Raw genomic sequence first — 22,895 nt, forward strand, 5'->3', positions numbered from 1 at the left:
GAGTGGCGTGTGTGTGTGTGTGTGTGTGTGTGTGTGTGTGTGTGTGTGTGCGTTGCGAGGCCTGGGTTAGAGTGTGGTGTGGTTGAGCACCCAGCGTCTGGCGTCAGAGAGGGGACTGTAATTATCTGGTGCGGCGGACCCAGAGGAGGCCCCAGTTGCTTATTAAAAGTCATTTGGCTAATAGGCTGGGTGGGGACGGTTGGACCCCGAGACCATTTATAGAGGACCCACTGTTGTTTCTACCACTGTGCCCGACTGTTTAACGCGCGCGCGGCTGCCTAGGTGTTTTGCTTGAGAGCTGCTTTAAAAGTTCAGAGTGAGCCACCCAAGCTCAGATCGAAGCGGATATATCGGCGGCTCGGCTCGGGCGCTTATTCTCAGCCCCCTGATGGACAGCGATGGCAGATGTTTTCGTAACGTTTCAGAGGAAATGGAATCTGTTAATTATAAGGGATCCACACATGAAATGTGGCTCTTTTTATGGGCAGGCGAAAGAAATACTGTCGCCTATTGTCACTGCGCTGCAGCGCACATAATGACGCATATGAAGCCAATCAGAAAACTGTTTATGGAATGTTGGCTGGCTCCAGCCACTCGGTTTGGATCAAGACACTCCGAGGAGTGAGAAGCAGAGATCCAGTTTGGATGTGTGTGTGTGTGTGTGTGTGTGTGTGTGTGTGTGTGTGTGTGTGTGTGTGTGTGTGTGTGTGTGTGTGTGTGTGTGTGTGTGTGTGTGTGTGTGTGTGTGCGTGTGTGTGTGAGTGTGTGAGTGTGTGAGAGAGAGAGTGAGAGACAGAGGGAATGAGTGGGTGTGGGTGCCTGGTGGGGGGCTTCAGATGACATTGAATCTGGGTAGAATGGAGAGAATGTTGGGCTCGTCTCCTCGTGACAGCAGGATCTGATGAAGTGACACGTCTAGAGTCACTGGAAGTAAAAGATGTGGCCATTTATCACCACAGCGCTACCACCAGTCACTCTTTCACAAGCAATCACATCTCGTGACGTTGCTCTTTTGTTAGCGCTTGTCCTCATCCACTTCCACTGTGGTGTTATCCATCCAAAGGCCCATCATGTAGTTGCGAAGGATTTGTGCTTAGGTTGTTTAAATCATTCACATGATCACATGCACACACCCAATACACCTACATGTTTATTTCTTTTTTGTTGCAAAGGCACTTAATTTTCCAAGCTTATTCCTAAACCTGTTTTGACTGCCAGGCAGACGGCTGGAAAAGCACTATTGTCTGGCGCAGGGCTCCTATAAAGCGGTAGCCAGACAGTCTTCAAAGCTTCACCTCGGTGTTTGTCAGCTTACAGAGGCTGGTAAATGACGTCAGCGGGGGCACTCTTCGCTCCCGGAGCCGATTCCTCCCACCTCTCTTTCCCATTCGCTCCGTCTCCTCTCGTACGCTTTTATTTCCTCTCCTTCTTTTGTCCGCCGGTTCAAAGGAGCGATATTAAAAAGTGTTTCGGCAAACCCACATTTCATGGAGCGGCCTCTGAACATGACAAATCCCTTTTTTCTATTCAGGTGTTTCTCTTCTCTTCTCTTCGCTGACTTTTTTTTTATGCTTGTTGTTTTCTTACAAGTAAGCTTTCAAATCGCGAGCGGAGTCATTACATTTCGAGACCGTTTATGTAGACTAGCCAGTAACTTAAGCCCCTAATTTTCAGAGAATTATTTCACCGTAAATTTCAATAGCCACCTCTGCCTTTGAACATTCAGAGCATGTCCTGACAGGTGGGCGCACATGAAGTTGGACTAGCAGACAAAAGAAGGAGCCGTCCATAGAAAATAAACAGCACTCAGGACTAGCTCATTTGTGCAGAATATCTGGTTGTACTTTCCTTTCCCCCGTGCACCTCTGAGAGCAGAATGCCAGTTTTTAAAGAAAAGTATGTTACTGTTGCTGTTGGCAAGCGAGAAACTGTGAGCTTTGTATCAACGACAGGAGGCTGACAGCCTCAGTCCGAGCCGTACAGTAGGGTAAAATACACCTTGTCTTTTCCAGCGCAAAGCCATAGTCTGTTGGCCCCCAGTGAGTTCACTGGACACCACCGAAGCAAAGCCTTATTTTCCGTCCCGCACAATGTAGGAATTGTACAATACATATTCATGGGCGAGAATATTTCACCGGCTCACTTGCATGGCGCACGTATAGGAGTAGGGAAATCTTTAGCAGTTCACCCGAATATATCTGACAGGAGGCTTAAAGCTCATGTGGGATGTTTGTCCCCAGAGGAAGATCCTTGGCTTGAATCCCTGCAATAAATATCTGCAGTACTTCAAAAACACTTGCTAGACTTACACTGATCTGTGTGCTCGGTAAGCTAGAACCAACTTTTGGACTAAAGCAATTTATGGCGTGAGCTCAGTAAGCGAAATTTTTGTACCGTTGTAGAAACTCATCCGTTCATGCAGTCAAGTTTGACAAGGTTCATATTAGGTTTCTGATTAAGTTGTCAGGTTCTTTTTGTGCGTTCGTTCGTTTTTGCTACGAAAATCATTTCTCCTCATCTTTCAAAAATACAAAAAAACAACTTCTTCTTCTGGGGGAAGTGTGTTTTTTTTTTTGCTCCATGTTTGTTTAGCAATGCTGCATTATGTCTGCCTCCTGAAGACAACCCGTGGATTTAGAGAGAACCCTGCTAGCGTGTGTGCCCTCTCTTGGCCCGCGCCGCTTCCTGGAGCCTGGAACACGCGGACCACACAGGCTTCTGGCCACGGGCCAGTGCAGCTTGGCTGGCTGCTGTTACTCCCTCTCCTGCTCCTTCTCCTTCTCCTTCTGTCCCCCTTTCACTCTCTCTTTCCCTCTCTCTCTCTCTTTCTTTCTGTGTCTCGTTTGCTGCCTCTCTTAAACTTCTACTTTTTAGCCCCCGCTTATAGTAAGATAGTTAGTGCAGACTGTCTCTTGGCCAGACCCAACTCTCTTCCTACCTCCCTCTCTCCTTCTCTTTCTCCCTCCCTCTCTCTGTTTCTCTCTCTCTCCTCTCCCTTCTTCCCTCTCTCTCTCTGCCTCTTTTTTCTCTCTATCTCCTCTCTTCCTCTCTCTTCTCCCTTCCTCTCTCTCTCTCTCTCTCTCTCTCTCTCTCTGCCTCTCTCTCTTTCACTTTCTTTCTCTCTCTCTCTCTCCGTTAATTTCACATGCTCCCAGTGCATAGCTGCCATGTGAAATAATCCATTGTTTCAGCCTTCAGAGGAGTGGGCTCTCCCCACACCACAGCAATTAAAGAAATGAAATCTAGACGGATGTATGTTTCCCTTTCTTCTGCCATGCGTTTCATTCCCTGTGTCGCCACCGGATGATTGATGCGCCCTGACGGCCGGCGAGGCCGATATTTGATGTTAAAAGCGCGCTTGTGTTTAACGTGCGGAGGGTGTTATTGCAGGTCGTAGCGCTATCAGATGGCAATTTCACATTCGCTCGGGAACGCTGCCAGCAATACGGCCTTGCTGTATTATTTACAGTCTGTGGTGCGGCAGATTTGCATGAGAAAGACAAAGCTTTCATAGTCTCTTGTTTTTTAGCAGCAGTTTTGGTCCCGTCTTTTTTTTGCATTGTCCATTTTCGCGCTCCAGGCAGTCACTCTGTTCTCCGCTTCAGGTTATATGTCTAAGGTGTCAGCAGACATCTGACCGTCCTTCAAGTTGAGGTGCATCTACTTCAGAGCGCTTGAAACCCATAGCCCTTTTTAAAGTATCACTATCCATTGTTACAAGAAGCTCAATGGGCCTTTGTTGCACGTGTAGCATAAAAGTGCGACTGTCAGGGACTTTCCATTGTTAGCGATGAATCATACAGGGTCAGGGCCAAGATGCCCCCTGGACTTTCAGTTGAAAATTTAACTGAAGATCAAAGCCACGTTCGCCACCGTCTGGGGTGGGGGGATGTGGGTGTCTGAACTTATTCTAAGTGGGGCTTTTTTTCTCTCTCTCAGTGAGATATGCACTGACGCATAAAGACTAGTGTTTCAGTCCCTCCAGAGCGTCCATAAGCCAGCGTGCGCTTGGCCGTTACTCACGTCTGGGCACGTGTTATGACATATCAGGCACTGCCATCCTGGAATCGCTGATAGCCATCATAGTTTACAGGAGCATTGTTGCACACACATTATCAGACTCTAGTGCCTCATTTCTCTTGAACACACACACACACACACACACACACACACACACACTCTCTCTCTCGCTCTCTCTCGCTCTCTTAGTCGGGGAATGAACACACTCTCTCTCGCTCTCTTGCTCAGAGGGTCTGCTGGAGGATGCGAGTGATTCTCACAGGTCCAGTAGGCACAGCATGGCGGCTTCTCCAGGCGCTAGTAATTAGCCTCCTCCATTAGCGCCGGGTTCCTGTGGCATCAGCCTCTTCTTCCTCATCAGCCAGACAGCCCTAATGCCTCAATGTGCAGATCAACTTAATTGAATATAGAAAAGGTCTTTGTGGAGTTCATGATCCTTTTAATTCTGCGGTGAGCGAGAAGCTTACCACAATACACACACCAGAGGAACAGTCAGCAGCCCATTAAACTCGTTTAAATGGAGCTCAACTGGTTCCCCCTTTCAACAGTAAAGCCAGTGGCTGATGGCATGGGGGAGGGGGATGGCCTGTGTTTTTATTTAGCCTTCTGTGCTGAATGCACCTTGGGATTAATCCTGCTCTGTGTGTGTACGGACTTTTTCTCTGAAGGAAGGACAGCAAGAGAGAGAGAGAGAAAGAGAGAGAAAGAGAAAGAGAGAGAAAGAGAGAGAAAGAGAGAGAGTTTGTCCCTGAATAAGGCCAGCTTCTCAGAAAGTGTTATTTGCTCAGCTTAGCCGAGAAGCACAATCAGGTTTCGCAGGATCGGAGGTAGCGCTGGCGCGAGCCATGCCAGTTGGAGGCCGGCCAAGCTTCAGCAGGAGTTTCTCTTTTCTTCTGTTTGATATTTACTTTACAGCCGTTCAGCGCAGCCAACCAGGGGCTAGACAGACAGGCACGCTCTGAGTCAGGGGAGACAGAGGTAGAGAAGCACAATGAGAGGGAGAGGGAGAGGGAGAGAGGGAGGGAGGGAGAGAGAGAGAGAGGGAGAGAGAGGGAGGGAGGGGGAGAAGAAGACAGAACCAGGAAAAAAACAGACAAAAGGGACTTGACTTACAAAGTCTCTCTTTAACTTCTATTATCCTCTTTTTATTGACACATACGTTCAGCCTAAACCAGTGTGTGTGTGTGTGTGTGTGTGTCGCTATGGCCTTTTAGAAGATTATGCCCAGAGTGCCCAGGGGTGGGCACGGCGACCGTTCCCCTGGCAATGCCCACTGAGTCCTGGCTGTCTCACGGGGCATGGCGTGACGGCTCTGAGGGATGGGTCTGTAATCCTTTGTCGTCATACTCCGGTGGAGAAAGTGGCATGCATGTGTTTTAATCTTCTTCGTACTCTTCGCCCTCTTCTTCTTCCTCCTCCTCAGTAAGGCAGTCAGTAAACAGGAGAGGGGTTTTTTTTTCGGAGTGAAAGATGCTCGAGCATTTGAAATAGTTGACGCGTATGTGCTGAGTTTGTTTTGGCTATACAGGACCAATGCTGCGTCATCGCTCCCTTTTACAGCATTTTCCGACTGGCTCAGATTCTGTGTGTGTGTGTGTGTGTGTGTGGGTGTGGGTGTGTGTGTGTGTGGGGGGGTGTTACTCATCACTGAGTGTCTTTTACTGTTGCTGTACCTACACTTTGTCTGTAAAACCATTAAGGCCAACTCTATGCAGGCAGTTAGAGACTGTTTTTTTTTTTTTTAATTCTTCCATGTTTTACAGTTGTGCTATACTTATACACATTATGGTGAGAATAAATGATAGAGCATTCATCTTTGAAACGAACCATGGCATAGTTTAAATACATCAGAACAACTTTCTCTTTCAAAATCGTGACTATGATCTTTACCTCAGGCAAACAGATGGCATGGCTGCCAAATCAATCACAGGATCAGACGCTGTGATAAAACATGTTTCTTTGCTTGCTCTCTCTCTCTCTCTCTCTCTCTCTTTCTCTTTCTCAAATCCATTCAATTCAATTCAAGTGAGCTTTTATTAGCATGACAAATATGTTCTGTATTGCCAAAGCAGAACATTTAAACATAAAGTTTACATAGAGAATGTTTGATGTACAATCTCTCTCTCTCTCTCTCTCTCTCTCTCTCCAGGACACAGACAGAAGCTGGAGGACCCACCGAAGGCCGGCTTGTTCTCGGAGCGCCTGAGCGAGTTAGAGCGCCTCCGACAGTCCACCACTATGAGGGTCGCCGTGCCAACGCAGAGTCCACGGCCGTCGCTCAACCCCGTGGCCAACTCCTTCAACCCACAGGGCCAGAATCAGATGTCAGGTGAGAGAGCGGGGGGGTGATTGGGACAGTGTGAACCAATGAAAGGTTGCACTTATAAAGTGTGTTTATAGGACACATGCCTTCTTAGATACCCCAAATGGTTTTGCATACACTGTATAGACCCTTTCAACAGGAAAAACAAACACAATGTTTGAACGTTCTATTTTGTTCCCAAATGAGTTCCGGTGCATTAAGATGCATTTAGATTCCATAGATTAAGAACATATGGAATGCTGAAATGGAAAGCTATGACACTGATAATGGAACTCTCTAGAAACGGAAACAGTAACTCTTCTAAACACCGCATATGAGGACGGTGTGGCATCACCGCTCTGACCACTGCTGTCCTCACCACCCATGAGCTGTATGGTGGGGTGACCATTTTGTTATAGTTTATGAATACTGTAGGACGCCTCAATAAATCAATTTGGGACACTACCATTATAGTTACCACATCTTGTCTTCACGTTTGCTATATCGGAAACCTTTTAGAAGAGCTGTGAGTTGGAACCTCAATTTTCCATCTCAGATGTAGTGAAACGTGGCCTCTAGCATTTCTATCCCAACTGACCACCATTTGAACACAACCTGAACGTGTAAATACTGGAGATCGGTTACAGTGATTTCCTGTGTATTAGCTGCATTGTGTATAAGCTGCAGGACAGTGTTTTATGCTAGTTAAAAGAAACTAAACCCTATTAATACCTTATTAACTGCCCCCGTGTAATAGCCTCAGAGTCGAAGACATTTTGTTAAATCAATGTATAAACCACGGCCTGTAGTCATTAGTAATTCCGGGGAATTACGGAAAGATATTTTTGTTGGCGTGCGTAATCGTTTCTTGCGTGAGCTGCTTATCACCGTATCTATCACTGTCACCTGACAGCAGCTCCTTCTGATCCAGCGGCACATCATTCATGACTTTACATGCAGGCTGAGGAATGCTGCAGTGACACTCTTCCTCTCCACTCAGCCGTGCCCTTATGAGAGCATGTTGTTCTACTCCAGCCCAGCTACTCCTACTGATAGAGCTTGAAACAACTAAATAAGGTCATGACCTTTTATGGGCGAGGGTGGAAGCTTGTGTTCATCACTTGAGTCCACATGAATACTATTGAACAGTATGTGTTGGCTTGACACAGTCTGAAGAAGAGCCACGCGGCTCGAAATGTTACCTGTCTTTAATAAAGTAAAGTGAGAGCAAGTGTGCGGACCTTTTACTCTTTTGGCTTGACACAGTCCCTTTTACATCCCATGCCATGCTATACCATTCATGCATGCATTTGCCATCTCAGAGGGCCATTTGTTCTTTCCATGGCAATTATAATTAAATCTGTCTAATCTTTTGATCACATCTTGTGAATGCAATGGCAATAATATACAAATTAGCGACATACGTTACAGTAACATTGCCTAGGGTGCGTGGCAGCATATCAGTTTTTCGCTCAATAGTGCATGACTTTGTGCCTGTGGGAAGAGTACTCCACCTCTCTGGAAGGCCTCCAGACGCGATCCTGTTCATGGAAACACCCTGTCAACGGCATAAATGCAAATGATTAGGCAGAAGACATACTTGGATTGTGCAGACCAACGCTCTGCCAAACCACTTCACACCACAGTGGCTCTCCTTCTTATTTAGATATTTCCCAAGACACGCCTGCACTCCAAACCTGGTTGAATAAATCACTATAAACCAGTCCGTATCAACCAGACCGTATCTGCTGATATAAGCGCACTATCTTTATAAAGTTTATCTTTATAAACAATCTTTATAAAATTAATGTTTCATCCGTATCAACTTAACGTGCTAACGTGCTAACCTGCTAACGTGTTATGAAACTCTGATATGTTATCTGACAATTTCACTGCATTCTCTGACAATTTCACTGCATTCTTTACTTTAGTAATGATATGCGTGTGACAAATAAACCTCCTTGCATCCTTGTTAGGATTTGCTGTGTCAGTGACTGTATAAGTTGTTCACCTTGGTTGTGTGTGGTTGTGGTTCTCCTCACACCCCAGGCAATCGCAGTCCTCTATCTAACGTGCTAACTTGCTAACATGTTATGAAACTGTGATATGTTAGGATTTGCTGTGTCAGTGACTGTATAAGTTGTTCACCTTGGTTGTGTGTGGTTGTGGTTCTTTTCACACAGACCCCAGTCGCAGTCGTCTAGCTAATGTGCTAACTTGCTAACATGTTATGAAACTGTGATATGTTAGGTATGATTTGTTGTGTCAGTGACTGTATAAGTTGTTCACCTTGGTTGTGTGTGGTTGTGGTTCTCCTCAACACACAGACCCCAGGCAGTCGCAGTCGTCTCCACCCTGGTCCTACGAGCAGCCGTATACTCCGTACCTGAGCCAAATGACCTCGCCCTCCATCCACTCCACCACGCCCCTGCCCTCCACCCGAGCCACCGGCCTGCCCGCCATCAGCGATGTGCCAAGACGGCTCTCAGGTAGGGGAAGTCCCTCGCGGCGCTCGGCTTCAAAGAGCCGCTGTCTCAGCTCAGCTCACGCCGAGACCTACATGAAGCACAGGGGGCCTTGTTAGGTCTTCTGAGGTGTCTGACAAGGCTCCTGTTATTTAGGAATGTGTGTGTTTGTGTATGTGTGTGTATGTGTGTGTGTGTGTGTTTGATGGGTGGGGGGCAGGGTTATGTGTGTGTGTGTGAGTAAGTGTGTGTGTGTCTGTCTGTGTGTGTGTGTGTGATGACGGGGGTGGCGTTATGTGTGTGGGTGAGTAGGTGTGTGTGTGTGTGGGTGGATGGATGGGTGTGTGTGTGTGTGTGTACTGTATGTAGGTAAATTATGTCTGTCATCTATCTCTGTACCTGAGTTTCAAGTTCACAAGGCGACTGAGGGAGCAGATTTAACTAGCTGAGGAGTGATTGCATTAACCGTGTGAACTTTTCTCAACTTCTGTCTGTCCATTCTCTCCACCGCGCCGTGCACTGGAACTTCATCAAAGACCCCTTTTTTCTCCACTTCAACTCCCGTTTTGTGAGCAATTGTTGCACAGAAGAAATCGCCCTCGGGCCAAATGTCTTCAAACCAATGGCACCTTTGTGAAAGAGTGAAAATCTGAAAGAATATCTCTCCACTCCCAGTATCCCTCCAGTTAAGGCCTTTGAACTTGTGAGAGTCTGTCTTTGAAACGGGCATTAAAAGGAACAATAAAAAAGAATTGAGTTTCTGACTCACAGGCACCAGTGGATGTACGCCTCTGTGAAAGCGATTGTGGACGTATAGTGTGAGAGGTGGCCTTACAACTATGCCTCTTACTAAATAAATAAGTAATCCCCTCCCCCCTCCCCCCTCCCCCACCCCAACTCAGAGTTGCTTTGAAACAAACACATAGACGAGTTTGCCTTCGATACACCTGTTTGACTCTCTGCCAGCTTTTTCTTTCTTTTTTTTCTCTCTCTCTCTCTCTCTCGTGCCTTTTCTCCACCCTAACTGTTTTCTTGGAGCTCGGAGCGCACGTGAAAGTTTCAATTACCTCTCGGCGTGGCTGTTCGTTGCCTGCCACATATCTTTTTTTTTTTTTTTTCACTATTATTATTTGAACGGCGGCCAGCTTTCTTGTTGGGTTTGATTAGTTTAGATTTCATCCTCCTTTCATCTCGGAGATGTCAGCCTTTGTTCTCCCCTCAAAGAGACACGCGCACCTCCCCGGTCCTAGCGCCCCCCCTATTCTGCGCTGAGTGCTGGCTTAATGGAGCTCAGGCTGGCACCGGCATCCGGTGGAGCCTCACCAGCAACAGATGCTGGGGGGGGGGGGGGTGCGTGGGCCCGGCTCTGCCCGCCTCACTCCACCTCTGCCTGGGGGTCATGCTCAAATATGCCCCCCGGATGTTCCCATGCTTAAGTAGTAAAAAAGTGAACGTGCGGGCACCACTGCTTAATACATGGGTGGAAAGTCTATTCCTTGCATCTATTTAGCCATGTGTGCTGGAAAGTTATTTCTTTGTATGTCTGATGTGGATTAGGTGACATGAATAGATAAAAAAAATGTTGAAGGAAGAAAATTGATGGATCAGAATGTAGCGTTTGTTCAAAGTTACTTCTCCGGCTCGATTATGTCCGTGATGGCGATGGATCTCTGCCAGCTCAGTTCTCCAGTCCTCTGCACTCGTTCTCGGCCTTGTTTTGCTCCAGATCACCTGCATCAACATGACAGGATCGCTTTGCATAGCTTGGCTCTGCGTCTGGGCAGTTGGCTCTGGCGGGCGGGCCGTCCAGTCCTCTATCTCTCTCTTGGACTAGGTACAGAGGAGAGCGCCCTGTTTTATCTTGTTGTCTCCTTCTGCCGAGAACTTCCTGTCTGGCGTGAGACGGCCAGGATCTGATAATGCGAAGAGACACCGTGGTCATAATTGACCACACATGTGGCCCCGGCGCACATCTGCCGACGTGCCACTCACGGCTCCGTAAACACACGGCCGCTGCAGACGTGCTGACAAAGAGGACGCCTCATGATTTATGATAAGAGGGAACGCACCTCAGCACCAGAGACGCAGCGCAGGGAGCAGACAGCACACAGCACAGCACACCCCACAGAGAGAGGGGGAGAGAGAGAGAGAGGGGGGAGAGAGGGAAAGAGAGAGAGAGAGAGAGAGGGAGGGAGAGAGAGAGAGAGAGAGAGAGAGGGAGGGAGGGGGGGTAGTTCAGTGAAGGGAATCAGGGGGCAAAAGAGCATCCAGCAGCCTAGCAGCAAAGTAATCCCATGCACAGATGAAGAGAGAGAGAGGAGAGGAGTGGAGAGTAGGAGGAGGAGAGGAGAGAGAGTGAGGAAAGGAGTGGAGAGTAGGAGAGGAGAGAGAGAGGAGTGGAGAGGAGGAGGCGAGAGAGAGGAGTGGAGAGGAGGAGGAGGAGAGAGAGGGGAGTGGAGAGGAGGAGGAGAGAGAGAGGAGAGGAGCGCAGAGGAGGAGAGAGAGAGGAGTGGAGAGGAGGATGAGACGGCCAGCGGAGAAGAGAAGAGAAGAGAAGAGAAGAGAGCCACTGGAGGACGAGTGGACAGTCTCACTTCTTTCTTCTCACTCCGCTGCCCAGTGCGCTGGTAGCCACTGCCCATTAGTGGTCTCTAATTTGTAGAGAAGCCAACAGAAGGTCTGCAAGAGCAGCGCTGCCCGTCTCTCTGCCTAATCGGAGACATGCAGCCACATCTGAGGGGCCTGATTATGCATCCCATGGAAACTGCTTTTTCCTCAGAGTGTTTCCATATGTGCACCCGATTTATCCCGGAGATTTTTTAGGGGTTGTACTTTGATATTCATACAAATGCATGCATCCTCACACACACACACACACACACACACACACACACACACACACGCAGAATGCACACAAACACGCACAAGCTGGAAGATATTTTCAAAACATCACATAGGTTATAGACAATTGATTGTATCACAACAACACAAATGGGCGAGAACAGAAAGATGGCCTTCCTTCACTATGACTCGTCCTTCCGTTACTTTTAACCTCCTTTATTAAAGGGCTGCTCTCACAAGAAGTCAGGTTACAAGTAACCATGCTCATGTTAGTCATATGCACATTCTCATATTTGTCTGTGCTCAAGATTACAGTCAGTGATATACATGCAGCCTTAGCGCTGATATGGTGAACAGAAGACGTGTTCTATCTCCGTTTTCCAATCTCTTTGTGAAAGACTGCTCTGGCTCTATCAAGGAGAGGCATTGTCATCATGAGTCAGTGGTGTTTCCATCTATAATGTTCAGCTGCTGTCACACAGTCACATTCTGTGCAGAGACTTTTGTATTACCTGTTTTTCCACAGAAGGGCTGCGAATTTCCAGTGCTTTCTCCGTTTAACTAGTACACGATGTACTGCGGCCCGTTCTGATTCAGTCTCTCTAGACAGATTGTCTTTTAAACAGGGAAAATGGCAGCTGAGGCTGCATGATGTTGGTCCCACTCCCTTTGACCAATCCTTTCCAGTAATTCTCAACTAAGTAATTATAGTGTGCTTGACAGAGCTCTCGGCTTCTCTCACTAGGGAGGATCATAACTCACCTATTTTTGTTTCAGCAACTAATTCAGAGGAAGCCTGGTGTTCTGCAGCATGAATAACAAACCTGACAGGCTGTCATTACCATTATATCTTTGAGCAGTGTTAGAAATTGAAGGATATAAGAAGCCATTACTTTGAGTGATTCCAATGGTGCAGTGATTTTGTGTCTGTGTAAGATGTTGTGACAGCGCCCCCTAATGTCAAAGATGAAGTGCCTGGGAGAGTAGAGGCATCAGAGCCTGGGATTTCATGATGAATATCTCATTCATATATTGTACTAGCATGTCCTGAATTAGTCTGTGAATGTGTAGTTAGGGCTACTGCGTCTCCATTGTGAAACTAAGCTGTTTCATGATGAATAGAATATCCCATTCATATATTGTATTAACATGTCCTGAACTAGTCTCTGAATGTGTAATTAGGGCTACTGCGTCTCCACTGTGAAACTAAGCTTGTTTCTGTCTCTCTGTGTGTCTGTCAGGTGCCTCTGATGTAATGTGTGGTAACTGTGGTTAGTGTGACTGGGTCTCTTTGCATTTTTTTTCACACTGAATGCCTGTTTCTTTGATATTTATGCAAGTGAGAGAGGAGAAGTCATGGTCACCTGTACCGGATGTAATGTGTGGTTAGTGTGACTGGGTCTCTACTGTGATACTAAGCTTGTTTCTTTCTCTGTGTCTGCCAGGTACCTCTGATCTGAGCCCATTCTCTGCTGACCCCCGCCAGTTTGAGCGTCAGTTCCCTGGCCTCTCCTCGCTGAGCGAGAGCCGCTTCTCCAGCCCCAGGATGCACTACCCGGCCACGTTCACCTACACGCCCACCCCGGTCACCTCGGGCATGTCCCTGGGCATGTCCACCACCACCCACTACCACACCTACCTGCCTCCGCCCTACCCAGGCTCCACGCAGAACCAGAGCGGCCCGTTCCAGACCAGCAGCACTCCCTACCTGTACTACGGCGCCTCCTCCGGTTCCTACCAGTTCTCCATGGTTCCGGGAGGGAACCGCTCTCCGTCCAGGATGCTGCCGCCGTGCACGAGCGCGTCCACAGGAAGCTCGCTCATCAACCCCAACCTCCCCAACCAGACGGACGGAGGCGAGGCGGACGGCAGCCACAGCAGCTCCCCCACGGTGCTCAACTCCAGCGGCCGGATGGACGAGTCCGTGTGGCGGCCATATTGAGAGACACCAAATGTTCTAGAACGCAACGGGAAAAAAAAAAACAAACAAAACAAAAAAAAACTACACCTGTTCACTGAGCACTGTTTGCCTCGAAGTACAACAAGAGCGTTTTTTGGGGGGGCTTTAAAGTGGCTTCAACAAGTTGTTCAGAATATCCCTGAAGTACAATCGTTTGTGTCAAAACTTCAGTTTTAAATACTTCTTCTTGGCAGAAACATCAGTGTGTTATTTACTATTACACTGTTGTCATATATTTCTAAATCCTGTTTTCAACAAATATCTATCCACAAAGGTACCAGCTTTTGATGCGTCCCTGAGGCGAGAAAGGCCCTTAAAGGGAACCAGTCAAGGCATTACAGTCTAGAGATAAACCTGACATTCCACTGCAGAACCAGTGATAGCTGCACAGTCAGTCACTGAATTACTGAACTGGCGTAAATAATGTTTATTACGTGAATATAATTTTTTATTTGACTATTGGCTGAGTATATTTTTGGTACTAACTAAATTTATTTTGCATTTTTTTTTCACACTGAATGCCTGTTTCTTTGATATTTATGCAAGTGAGAGAGGAGAAGTCATGCTCTCCTGTACCGGCATTAAATAACTCTGCTCATTCTCACGAATTGTTTTAATTTAAAAGTAAAATTGTAGCAGGAATGGTACTGTTTGAAAAGCAATATAATAATAAGCCATAGCGATCTTTAAATTATGCAATGTTTTGGAATGAAACTGGGTTTTTGTGGACACTTAATAAATGTTATTATATGGAACCTCTCATAATAACTTAATTACCTATTCTCTTTTGTAATTTAAAAAAAGCAGTTTTATTGTAAAATAACCAAATATGCTGAGGTACATAAGCAATGAAGGTCAGAGATTTAGATGTCAGACTGTTTGCAAGTGAAATACTTTATTTATGATGTTTGTTTGAAACTCAAAGTCTGATCATCTAATCTTTAATAAGATAATGATAATGAATGATCATTAGATAATGATCTTAATCCTTACCTGATATATATGTTCAAAATAACCTTGAGACTACACTGAGTGATGCATATCATGTCAATGAAACAACGACCAACTTAACCAAGGAATGGCTCTTCCATGATGATGAAATTAATATATGCAGTTTTGTGAATGGAGAAGACCTAGTCTGCCCTCCGCTCTCTGTCCAAGTTTGTTATTGTATGTGTCTGTCAATTTAATTTATTCTGAATCTCTTTTTCATGTCCCTGAGTGACTATAAACTTGACCAAAAAATGCTTATTCTGCTGTTGCCTCAGCCTTCCCCCTGTGTGTGTGTATGTGTGTGTGTAGAATTGACAATTGGTTTGTAGGTAGGCTACTGTACAGAGGTGAAAAAGTCCAGCTTCAGAAAGCAAAAAGTCCGACCATGTATTGGTTCTACCTGTGCACTTACAGTAACACAGGTGATCTCACTAATTAGCTGCTCTACCTCGCTGAAGAGTTGTGCTAATTAGAATCAGCTGGTTTATATGAATGGTTGGCACAGATATGTGGTAGGACTTTTACTTGCTGAAGTTGGACTATTCCACGTCTGCTACTGTATAATCACCACTGCTACAGTGCATTGCTGTAGGATACTGAGCAGGCCGGTGCGTGGTGATTGGAGTGGTAGATTGCTCCCTCCAGCACTTCAGGCTGCACCAGCATTGATTGCCCCTCACGCGCCCACTCCTCCTCTCATACCCTGGGCTGCCCTTAAACTGGAAGACCACAGACTTAAGCCCCATTCACACCAAAGATTCCCGACGCGACGAGACTGAGTTGCAGCGGTGTGAATTAGAAGTTGCACGTAGTGGCAAGCCGTCGCAGAGCATTAAACATGTTGAGTCGCAAGGTTTTAGAACGTCGCGGCTCGTCTGGTCTGGTCTGGTCTGGTCTGGTCTCGTTGGGAATCTTTGGTCTGAACCCTACTTTACAGTTTAAATACTAGACTAGACTCTCACTTTCAGGTCATTGTGCAGTGTATGCTGTGTCTGGTCATTACTGTAGTAGAGCTTTTTTTTTCTCTTTCTTTCATGCCCTTTGTTTGTGTTCTTGTTTATGATTTGGTCAGATGACTGATGGAGTTGTTTGTGAGTTTAATCAAGGACAAAACAATTCAGTTTTATTAGAGTGAATCAGCACTTAGACATTCTGTAGGAGACAGCGGAGTGTCGGAATCTCAATTCATTACCTGGAGTTGCTTATGAACACTATTGAACGCAGGCCCATCAACATTTCCCACAGTCTGCAGGACAGTATTGATGTGCAAGAATTTCAGTGTTCAAGTTCAGGCACGTAAACAATCTTCCTAATGATAACGATATGTGATACTACCAGCACTAACCAAAGATGATCCTGCTTTGGACAAAACGGCTTCATTTTACTCTCACCAGCACAGTCCATTTGAACTCTTTTGGACTCTGGGCTGTGAAGAGTCTAGAGGTGAATTCTGTTTATATAACAAACATTTTAAAAAGTTGAGTGGTACTTTCTGAAATGTTTACTGAAATGCTATGTAAAAGGCTGCAGGCAGCATGCTGAGAAAACCCTTGTGAGTTTTATTTCTTTGTTTTGCGTGGACAAAAACACTTCAACTTGTTCTTTCTATGTTTGTTTGTTTGTTGTCTTTACTTTTGCTCGACTGGCTTCTGTCTGTTCATTTTAAAGTTGAATGAAGCATAAAGATCCATTGGATGAAAGGGAAGCCCCCTCTGGCAAGGTTTTTTTTAAAGGTTAGGGCATACGATAATCATGATAACACTAGATGGCAGCACTATGGGGGAATGTACACCCTCCTCCTGTCCTGATTTCACACACTCAGCTGTTCTATCAGGAGCCATCATGACATATGACAGATGACATATTGGAATGATATGGCTTTAAACTGAAAAGAAACCAAAGGAAAATTGTAGATTGTTTTTTTTCCCTACAGTCTGTACATCTGCAATCATGGTTTCAAGACAGTATTAAATAGCTGTGTTTGTGTGTGTGAGATTATGTCTGTGTCGCTTATTGTAATGATAAGTTCTCTACGACTCTCCCGGGCTTTGAAGCTCCATTACATTTCATATGTTTGATACAGTAACATGATATCCTTCGGCTGTGAGAAGAGAAAATCTGTTTACAAAATGTTTACAAAGCTGCAAGCAATCTTAGCAAGCCCATGCACTGTCTAACTTTTTTAATATGGGGGAGGGGGATTTTTAAACAAAAAAAGTACAATGAGGAAAGACTTTTAAAGTGAATTGCCCAGTGACAATCATTGTGATTGATTGGATAGGAAACATGTAAACACAGTTACAGAAAACAGAGCAGTCATTGACATTAGATGACACACGTGACGTTTGGACCTCAAATTGCCAATACAAAAAAAATGTTGAGCAGGATACAGGATATGTTGAAGATCTTTTCTCTTTATCATGTTATCATAGATATGTCTCTGAGTGTAGTATTGTTATATTAACTCCCCTACGAATAGGAGTAGTCCTCTTGATGTTTCAATATGACTGTGCCCAGTGGGGTTCCTTATGCATCACCCTTACTCAACAAGCATTGCTTTCCATGCACATACTGTACAGTTTTTGTTTTGTCTGTCATTTGTCAGTTATTTACTTCTTCTCTTCTCAAACATCATTGTGAAAAAAAGGCTCCCCCCCCCCTTTCCCCAGCGTTATGAGGGTCTAACAGTCCTAAAGAAATTGATTGTCCAGCATTTCTAATGATTGTATCATCTGGTCTTTTTAGAATAAACATGACATTTTGTTATATTGTCTCACCTCACTGTCTTTTGTTGTATTGCACAGAACATTGTTTAAACCATATGGAGTAGTCTAATCCGTATAGCCTATATTAATCCACCAGGAAATGTCTCATGTCACTGTGCTAGAAGGCAGAGATTATGAGGGCAAGGACTTGGAAAAAGTTAAAAGACTTTAATTTTGAAGAGGCTCTTCATTTTCAGCCTTTTCACAAATCACTTATCTACAATTGGGTCATGAAATGTGGTGATCGTAAACTTTTATTTTATGGGAGAATATAAGACAATTCACAGACAGACAAGTGACGATAGGCACATTTACTGTATTGTCCAATTATTAATCTTGATCAGAGCCAGAGGGTTCTTCCAGTCATAGCTGATTCTATACTCCCAAAGCTATGACATGCACACAGTAGTTGTTTATATGCTGTCCCCATTAAAGCATTAAATGAGACAATCATGTCTAGGCATGAGGCCTAGACACAGCAAAAGAAACTTCTGCCTCCTAACATTTCAAAGACACTCAGGTGGTCCATCAATAGGCTATACATTGGTAATGACTGTAAGCATCAGATAGTACGAGTTGTAAACCTTATTCAATATAGTTTGAAGTGTTAAACACCAGCATTCTCAATTGTATTGCAGAAGGGCGCTGTCATGTTACAGTAGGTTTGCCTACAGTGTTGACACTGGGATGCTCCTACTATTACAAAATCCATGTTGAAGCTACTTGGTGTTCTCCTATGCTAGTATGATGCTGTCATTTTGTCTTTGCATCATGAACACTTTAACAAATATACAATAGCCCAATCAGCTCATCACTGGACAATTGAGCAAGTGCAGACTTTTGTGTGTAATTTCTGTTCAATGATTCATTCATCAAGTCAGTGCAGCAATATTATGAGATTAATTCTGCTTAATGGGCTATTACTGTAAGAGAAGCATTGATCCCACAGTAGATATGAAACTGGTCTAAGTCTGCTCATAAGCCCCAGCAAAAGAACCGTATAGCGTTCACAGAATTCTCCTGCAGACTAGAGAGACATTCTGCAGCAGTCCCCTTTCTCTCCCCCTCTGTCTCAGGTCGTGATTTCTTCCCCCGCTAGATTTAACGTTGCCACCTCCAGAAATATGGAGAAGAGCGAGTGCCAGGAGCACTCTGGTGGTGTTGACTCTGCGTGTGAGTTATGTGTTAAATGCAGTAAAGGGTAAGACATCAGCGTCCAGGAAAAACACACTCCAAAGCGTAAAACGACAGCGCACATGCAAACGCCACTGATGACAAATCGATGTTCTTTATGTTGGATGTACAGCGCATACACACACACCCTGCAGAATCCATATGAATCTTCCCTCTAATGCTTCCCCACTCACAGACGTTGCTAAAACTCACAGGGAGGGGATTGTGTGTAATCCCCGTTAAGGCCCTCAGTAGCACAGTTAAGCACCTAGCCAGTGTCTTTTGTCATGGCACAAGATATACACACCAATTAATCTCTCCGGTCAGCTGAACTCCATGCGCTATGAGCCGAATGCGTCCAGATGTTTTAAGGCGCAGAGGTTCGCTCACAGACGGGCTGCTGTTCACGGCCGACCCACCAGACGTGCCCAGTTGAGACATGTGATGAATGAACACAGGTGAGTTGTGAGACAATTTTACAACAAGAGAGTTTTACAACAAGTAGGAAATCTGGACACATTCTGATGCATAAACTAGAAATGACAAGCTTTAATTCCATGAGTGAATTACAAAACAATAATTGTCTTTCTAAATGTCAGTGAGTCTACACGTTGTTGGCACACAGCACTGTTGCCGAGTCGCCCTGAGTGCTATCGGGCCCATCCGTGAGAAGCCCCCCCCCCCCCCCCCCCCCCCCCCCTCGGCTAATAAAGCAGTTGCTATGTATAGGAGCGACTCAGCCAAACTTGGCTTTCCTGACAGAGCGTGTCTGAACATAATGAAGAAATTGTGGCCCAGGCCCTGTCATGGCTCTCCTCAGCACTCAACTCAACTGGACACACACACACAGAAATACACACACACGCATGCACGCACGCACGCACGCACACACACACACACACACACACACACACACACACACATTCTCTTTCTTTCTCTCTCTCTCTCTCTCTCTCTCTCTCTCAATCTTTCTCTCTCTCTAATCTCTCTCTCTATCTATCTTTCTCTCTCTCTCTATCTTTCTCTCTCCCCTTGTGTCTCTGTGTGTGTGTGTGTGTGTGTGTGTGTGTGTGTGTGTGTGTGTGTGTGTGTGTGTGTGTGTGTGTGTGTGTGTGTGTGTGTGTGTGTGTATGTGTGTGAGTGTGTAGATTAGAGTGACAGTAAAGCTGAAGTGTTGGGTGAAATGTTCAGTGTTTGGGTGAACTTCATCACACGTGTGTCTCTGGACAGATGCCCTCTCCCTCCCTCCCCAACCGACACTGTCTGCCTTTGAACCCTGCAGCCAGTCAGAATCACCTCCCGCTCCAACAAGATCTCACTCCTCCACCAGCAGACATTGCACTCCTGTCTGTATCTATGTCTCCTCGAGCGAGCCGTGGAACACTGTTTTCTCTCTCCTTGCTTCCTTCCTTCCTTCCTGTTAGAACACGGGCCAAGAGAGAAACTCAAACACCCTCCTGGACTTCTCTCCCCCCCCCCCCCCATTGTGGGATGAGTATTGCCAACTGATTTGTAAGATGAGATAGATTGGTTGGTGCTCGGAGGCACTCCAGCATATTGCGCCCTGTTTGTCTAGACCTGCGCTAAGAGCCGTATCAATGGAGAAGACAAACAACCCGGGGTTCAAGTTGGATCTGTGTTTGGTTTGGATCCGTCGAGGCAGGAAATCACTGGATGGGGGCATTTAGGTCTACTTGCTACTAGCAAAACCAGAATATTAGACAAAAAGGAAACAGTGACAATCCTGGCAAGAGATACACCTCGTGTTTCTGCTAGAAGACCTTGTGCATGATTAGGGAATGGATAGGAGCAATAACATAGTTCTGCTTTCACAGAACAAGTAAGCAAAGAAAAGAGAAAGAACGGTTCTTTACAGGTGAAATTATATATATTAAAAAAAATCACCCCATTATGGTATCCACACAAACATAATTTCTTTGGTCAATAGTTACAATATCTGAACCGCAGGGATTTCTGGAAGGTTCTTTGAGTATTTCACACACTTCTGGATCTTTGTTTTCAGAGCGCTGATTTACGCATCATTTCCCATATTTCTTGGGCCTTTGAAATACGAGGGCTTGGGTTTCACCGTGTGCAGCAGGCCTCCAGTCGTTACTCACCGGCTAAGCCCCTCGTTTCTCCCCAAAAGTCCTTTCACAAGCACCCACATTCTGCATTGTGCTGTCCCCCACTCTGCCTGGAACTCAGCCAACGACAATGCCCTCAAACCCCCCCCCCCACTTCCCCACCACACACACACACACACACACACACACACACACCCAAACCCCCTCTTTTTTAACAAGGGGCCGCACAACTGGACCGAGCGTTTCTTGAGGGATGGCGGGGACATCTGAAAGTGGAGACCCCCCGATGTCCCATGGCTGTCTGCGGGCCCGAGACAGCCTCCCCAGGCCGGGTGATTTATGTGGGCCGACTGGCTGCCGGCGCTGATGAAGTATTCGCTGCCACTGGGAGGGATCCGGACAAATGAAGTGTGAAGCTCACGGGAGGGGAGAGCGGCCGCTGCACAGTCACTAAACACTTGGAGCACACTGGCAGTGCACGGGGCTGAGCCGGCCTGAGCCGCACACAAGGAAGCGGGGAATGTAGAGGAGGTGTGTGTGTGTGTGTGTGTGTGTGTGTGAGAGAGAGAGAGAGTGTGTGTGTGTGTGTGTGTGTGTGAGAGAGTGTGTGTGTGTGTGTGGGGTTGAAGGGAAACTCATTGATGTAGTGGTCTGGTCGTCTTGACAGAGACCCACCCACATCCTCCTGGAGCATCCAGAAGGTCTGTGAGAGAGGCTGAAAGCCATCGATCAACCTGAGCCAACAAGGCCATGGCAAGGAGGCTCTGTGTGTGTGTGTGTGTGTGTGTGTGTGTGTGTGTGTGTGTGTGTGTGTGTGTGTGTGTGTGTGTGTGTGTGTGTGTGTGTATGTGTGTGTGTGTGTGTGTGTGTGTGTGTGTGTGTGTGTGTGTGTGTGTGTGTGAAGTGGATGTGAATGGTGCATTATAAAAGTGCAGGGCAGGTGGGAAGCTTAAATGATGACAGGTGGCAAGGGGTGTGTGTGGGAGGCTAGGAAAAGCCTGAGTGACAGGAGCATCTAAGTCTCGACTGCTTTTTCCATTCGGCCTGAAATATTTCACGGTCTTCCGTGAATAACTCAATTATATGTGAGGTCAGTATGTGTGTGTGTGTGTGTGTGTGTGTGTGTGTGTGTGTGTGTATGTGTGTGTGTGTAAGAGAGAAAGAAAGCTATATCTGTGTGTAGTGGCAGCCTTTCGGCGGCCGCTTCAGAGAGCGGATAACACCGGACAACGCGCGTCTTTTTAGATTATAGAAATTTATTTTACTAAACTTTGACTAGTACAAAACAAACAAACCTCTATCGCATTCACGCGGTTGAAAAATTGTTTGCCACTTCCGCTCTACCTGGCCAGAGGTGTGCCAGCCCTATAATTGATTCTCCGTCAATCAGACGGCCAGACGTCACTCAATTAGCTAGACAGGTTTAACTTAAAGTTCCATACATTTAAATCATATTCACCATCATTCTAAATCATATTTCATGAACATAAATATCATTCTAATGTCTTTGGCATTTTATCAATAATAATAATAACTGAAAATGATTTGCAAACATAAATATCAAAAACGGCTCCAACATTCCGGCCCCTAATTGACCATAATGTGGCAATTCATAACAAACATTCATAAGGAGCCGCACAGTTCAAAGTTCAAAGTGCATACATGTTTCAATGTTTTTTTCTCTTTTTTTCACATATCAGTTTCAAAAGTTCATAGAAAGTTCGTCAAAATGTTCTTTTTTCAAAAAATATTGCCCCTTTTTAAAAAGAAAAAGGTCAAGGGGGCTTCAAAGTCTTTTTTCAAAGTCTCGCAAAAAATCAAAGTTCATTCAATAGTCCATTCAATAGTCACATTATTACACATTTACACATCTCACCCCATCAACATCAACAGGTATTCATATTCGTACTCATTTAAAGTGTCAAAACATATCTGGTGAATAGCAACTATTTCAGTAGTTTTCAGGATACTATTCATGAGACAAATACCATGTTGTATATAATGTACAGCGTAGTGTGTGTAGTGTATTAGTGGGTTAGTCAAGTCAGTTGGTCAGTCAGGACATATCTTTGAGAAGACACAGCTTGGTGATTGGTCTCTCCAAGATGCCTGTCTGGGTCTTAACTCTGACACGACGTACGAAGCCCTTTGTATCTGGAAAGGTTTCCATAATGCGTCCCATAGGCCAGGAGTTTCGTGGAGAGGTCTCATCTATGATCAGCACAATGTCTCCAGGTTTTAGGTTCCTTTTGACCTCATTCCATTTTTGTCTCTCCTGCATTAAAGGAA

General features: G+C 45.7%; 1 protein-coding gene across 2 annotated transcripts in view; it reads left to right on the plus strand.

Annotated features, from left to right (window-relative positions):
- The window catches only part of runx2a (RUNX family transcription factor 2a), a 51,978-nt gene extending 34,651 nt beyond the window's left edge, over positions 1-17,327 (plus strand). For both annotated transcript variants that reach the window (XM_062522611.1, XM_062522612.1), the window contains 3 exons: positions 6,170-6,349; positions 8,650-8,811; positions 13,074-17,327. In XM_062522611.1, coding sequence (XP_062378595.1) covers positions 6,170-6,349; positions 8,650-8,811; positions 13,074-13,570 — 839 coding nt within the window. In that variant the 3' untranslated portion in view covers positions 13,571-17,327. The remainder of the gene's footprint in view (positions 1-6,169; positions 6,350-8,649; positions 8,812-13,073) is intronic.
- The last annotated feature ends 5,568 nt before the right edge of the window (positions 17,328-22,895 follow it).

The sequence above is a fragment of the Sardina pilchardus genome, chromosome 20, assembly GCF_963854185.1.
Source record: "Sardina pilchardus chromosome 20, fSarPil1.1, whole genome shotgun sequence".
NCBI classification, from domain to species: domain Eukaryota; kingdom Metazoa; phylum Chordata; class Actinopteri; order Clupeiformes; family Clupeidae; genus Sardina; species Sardina pilchardus.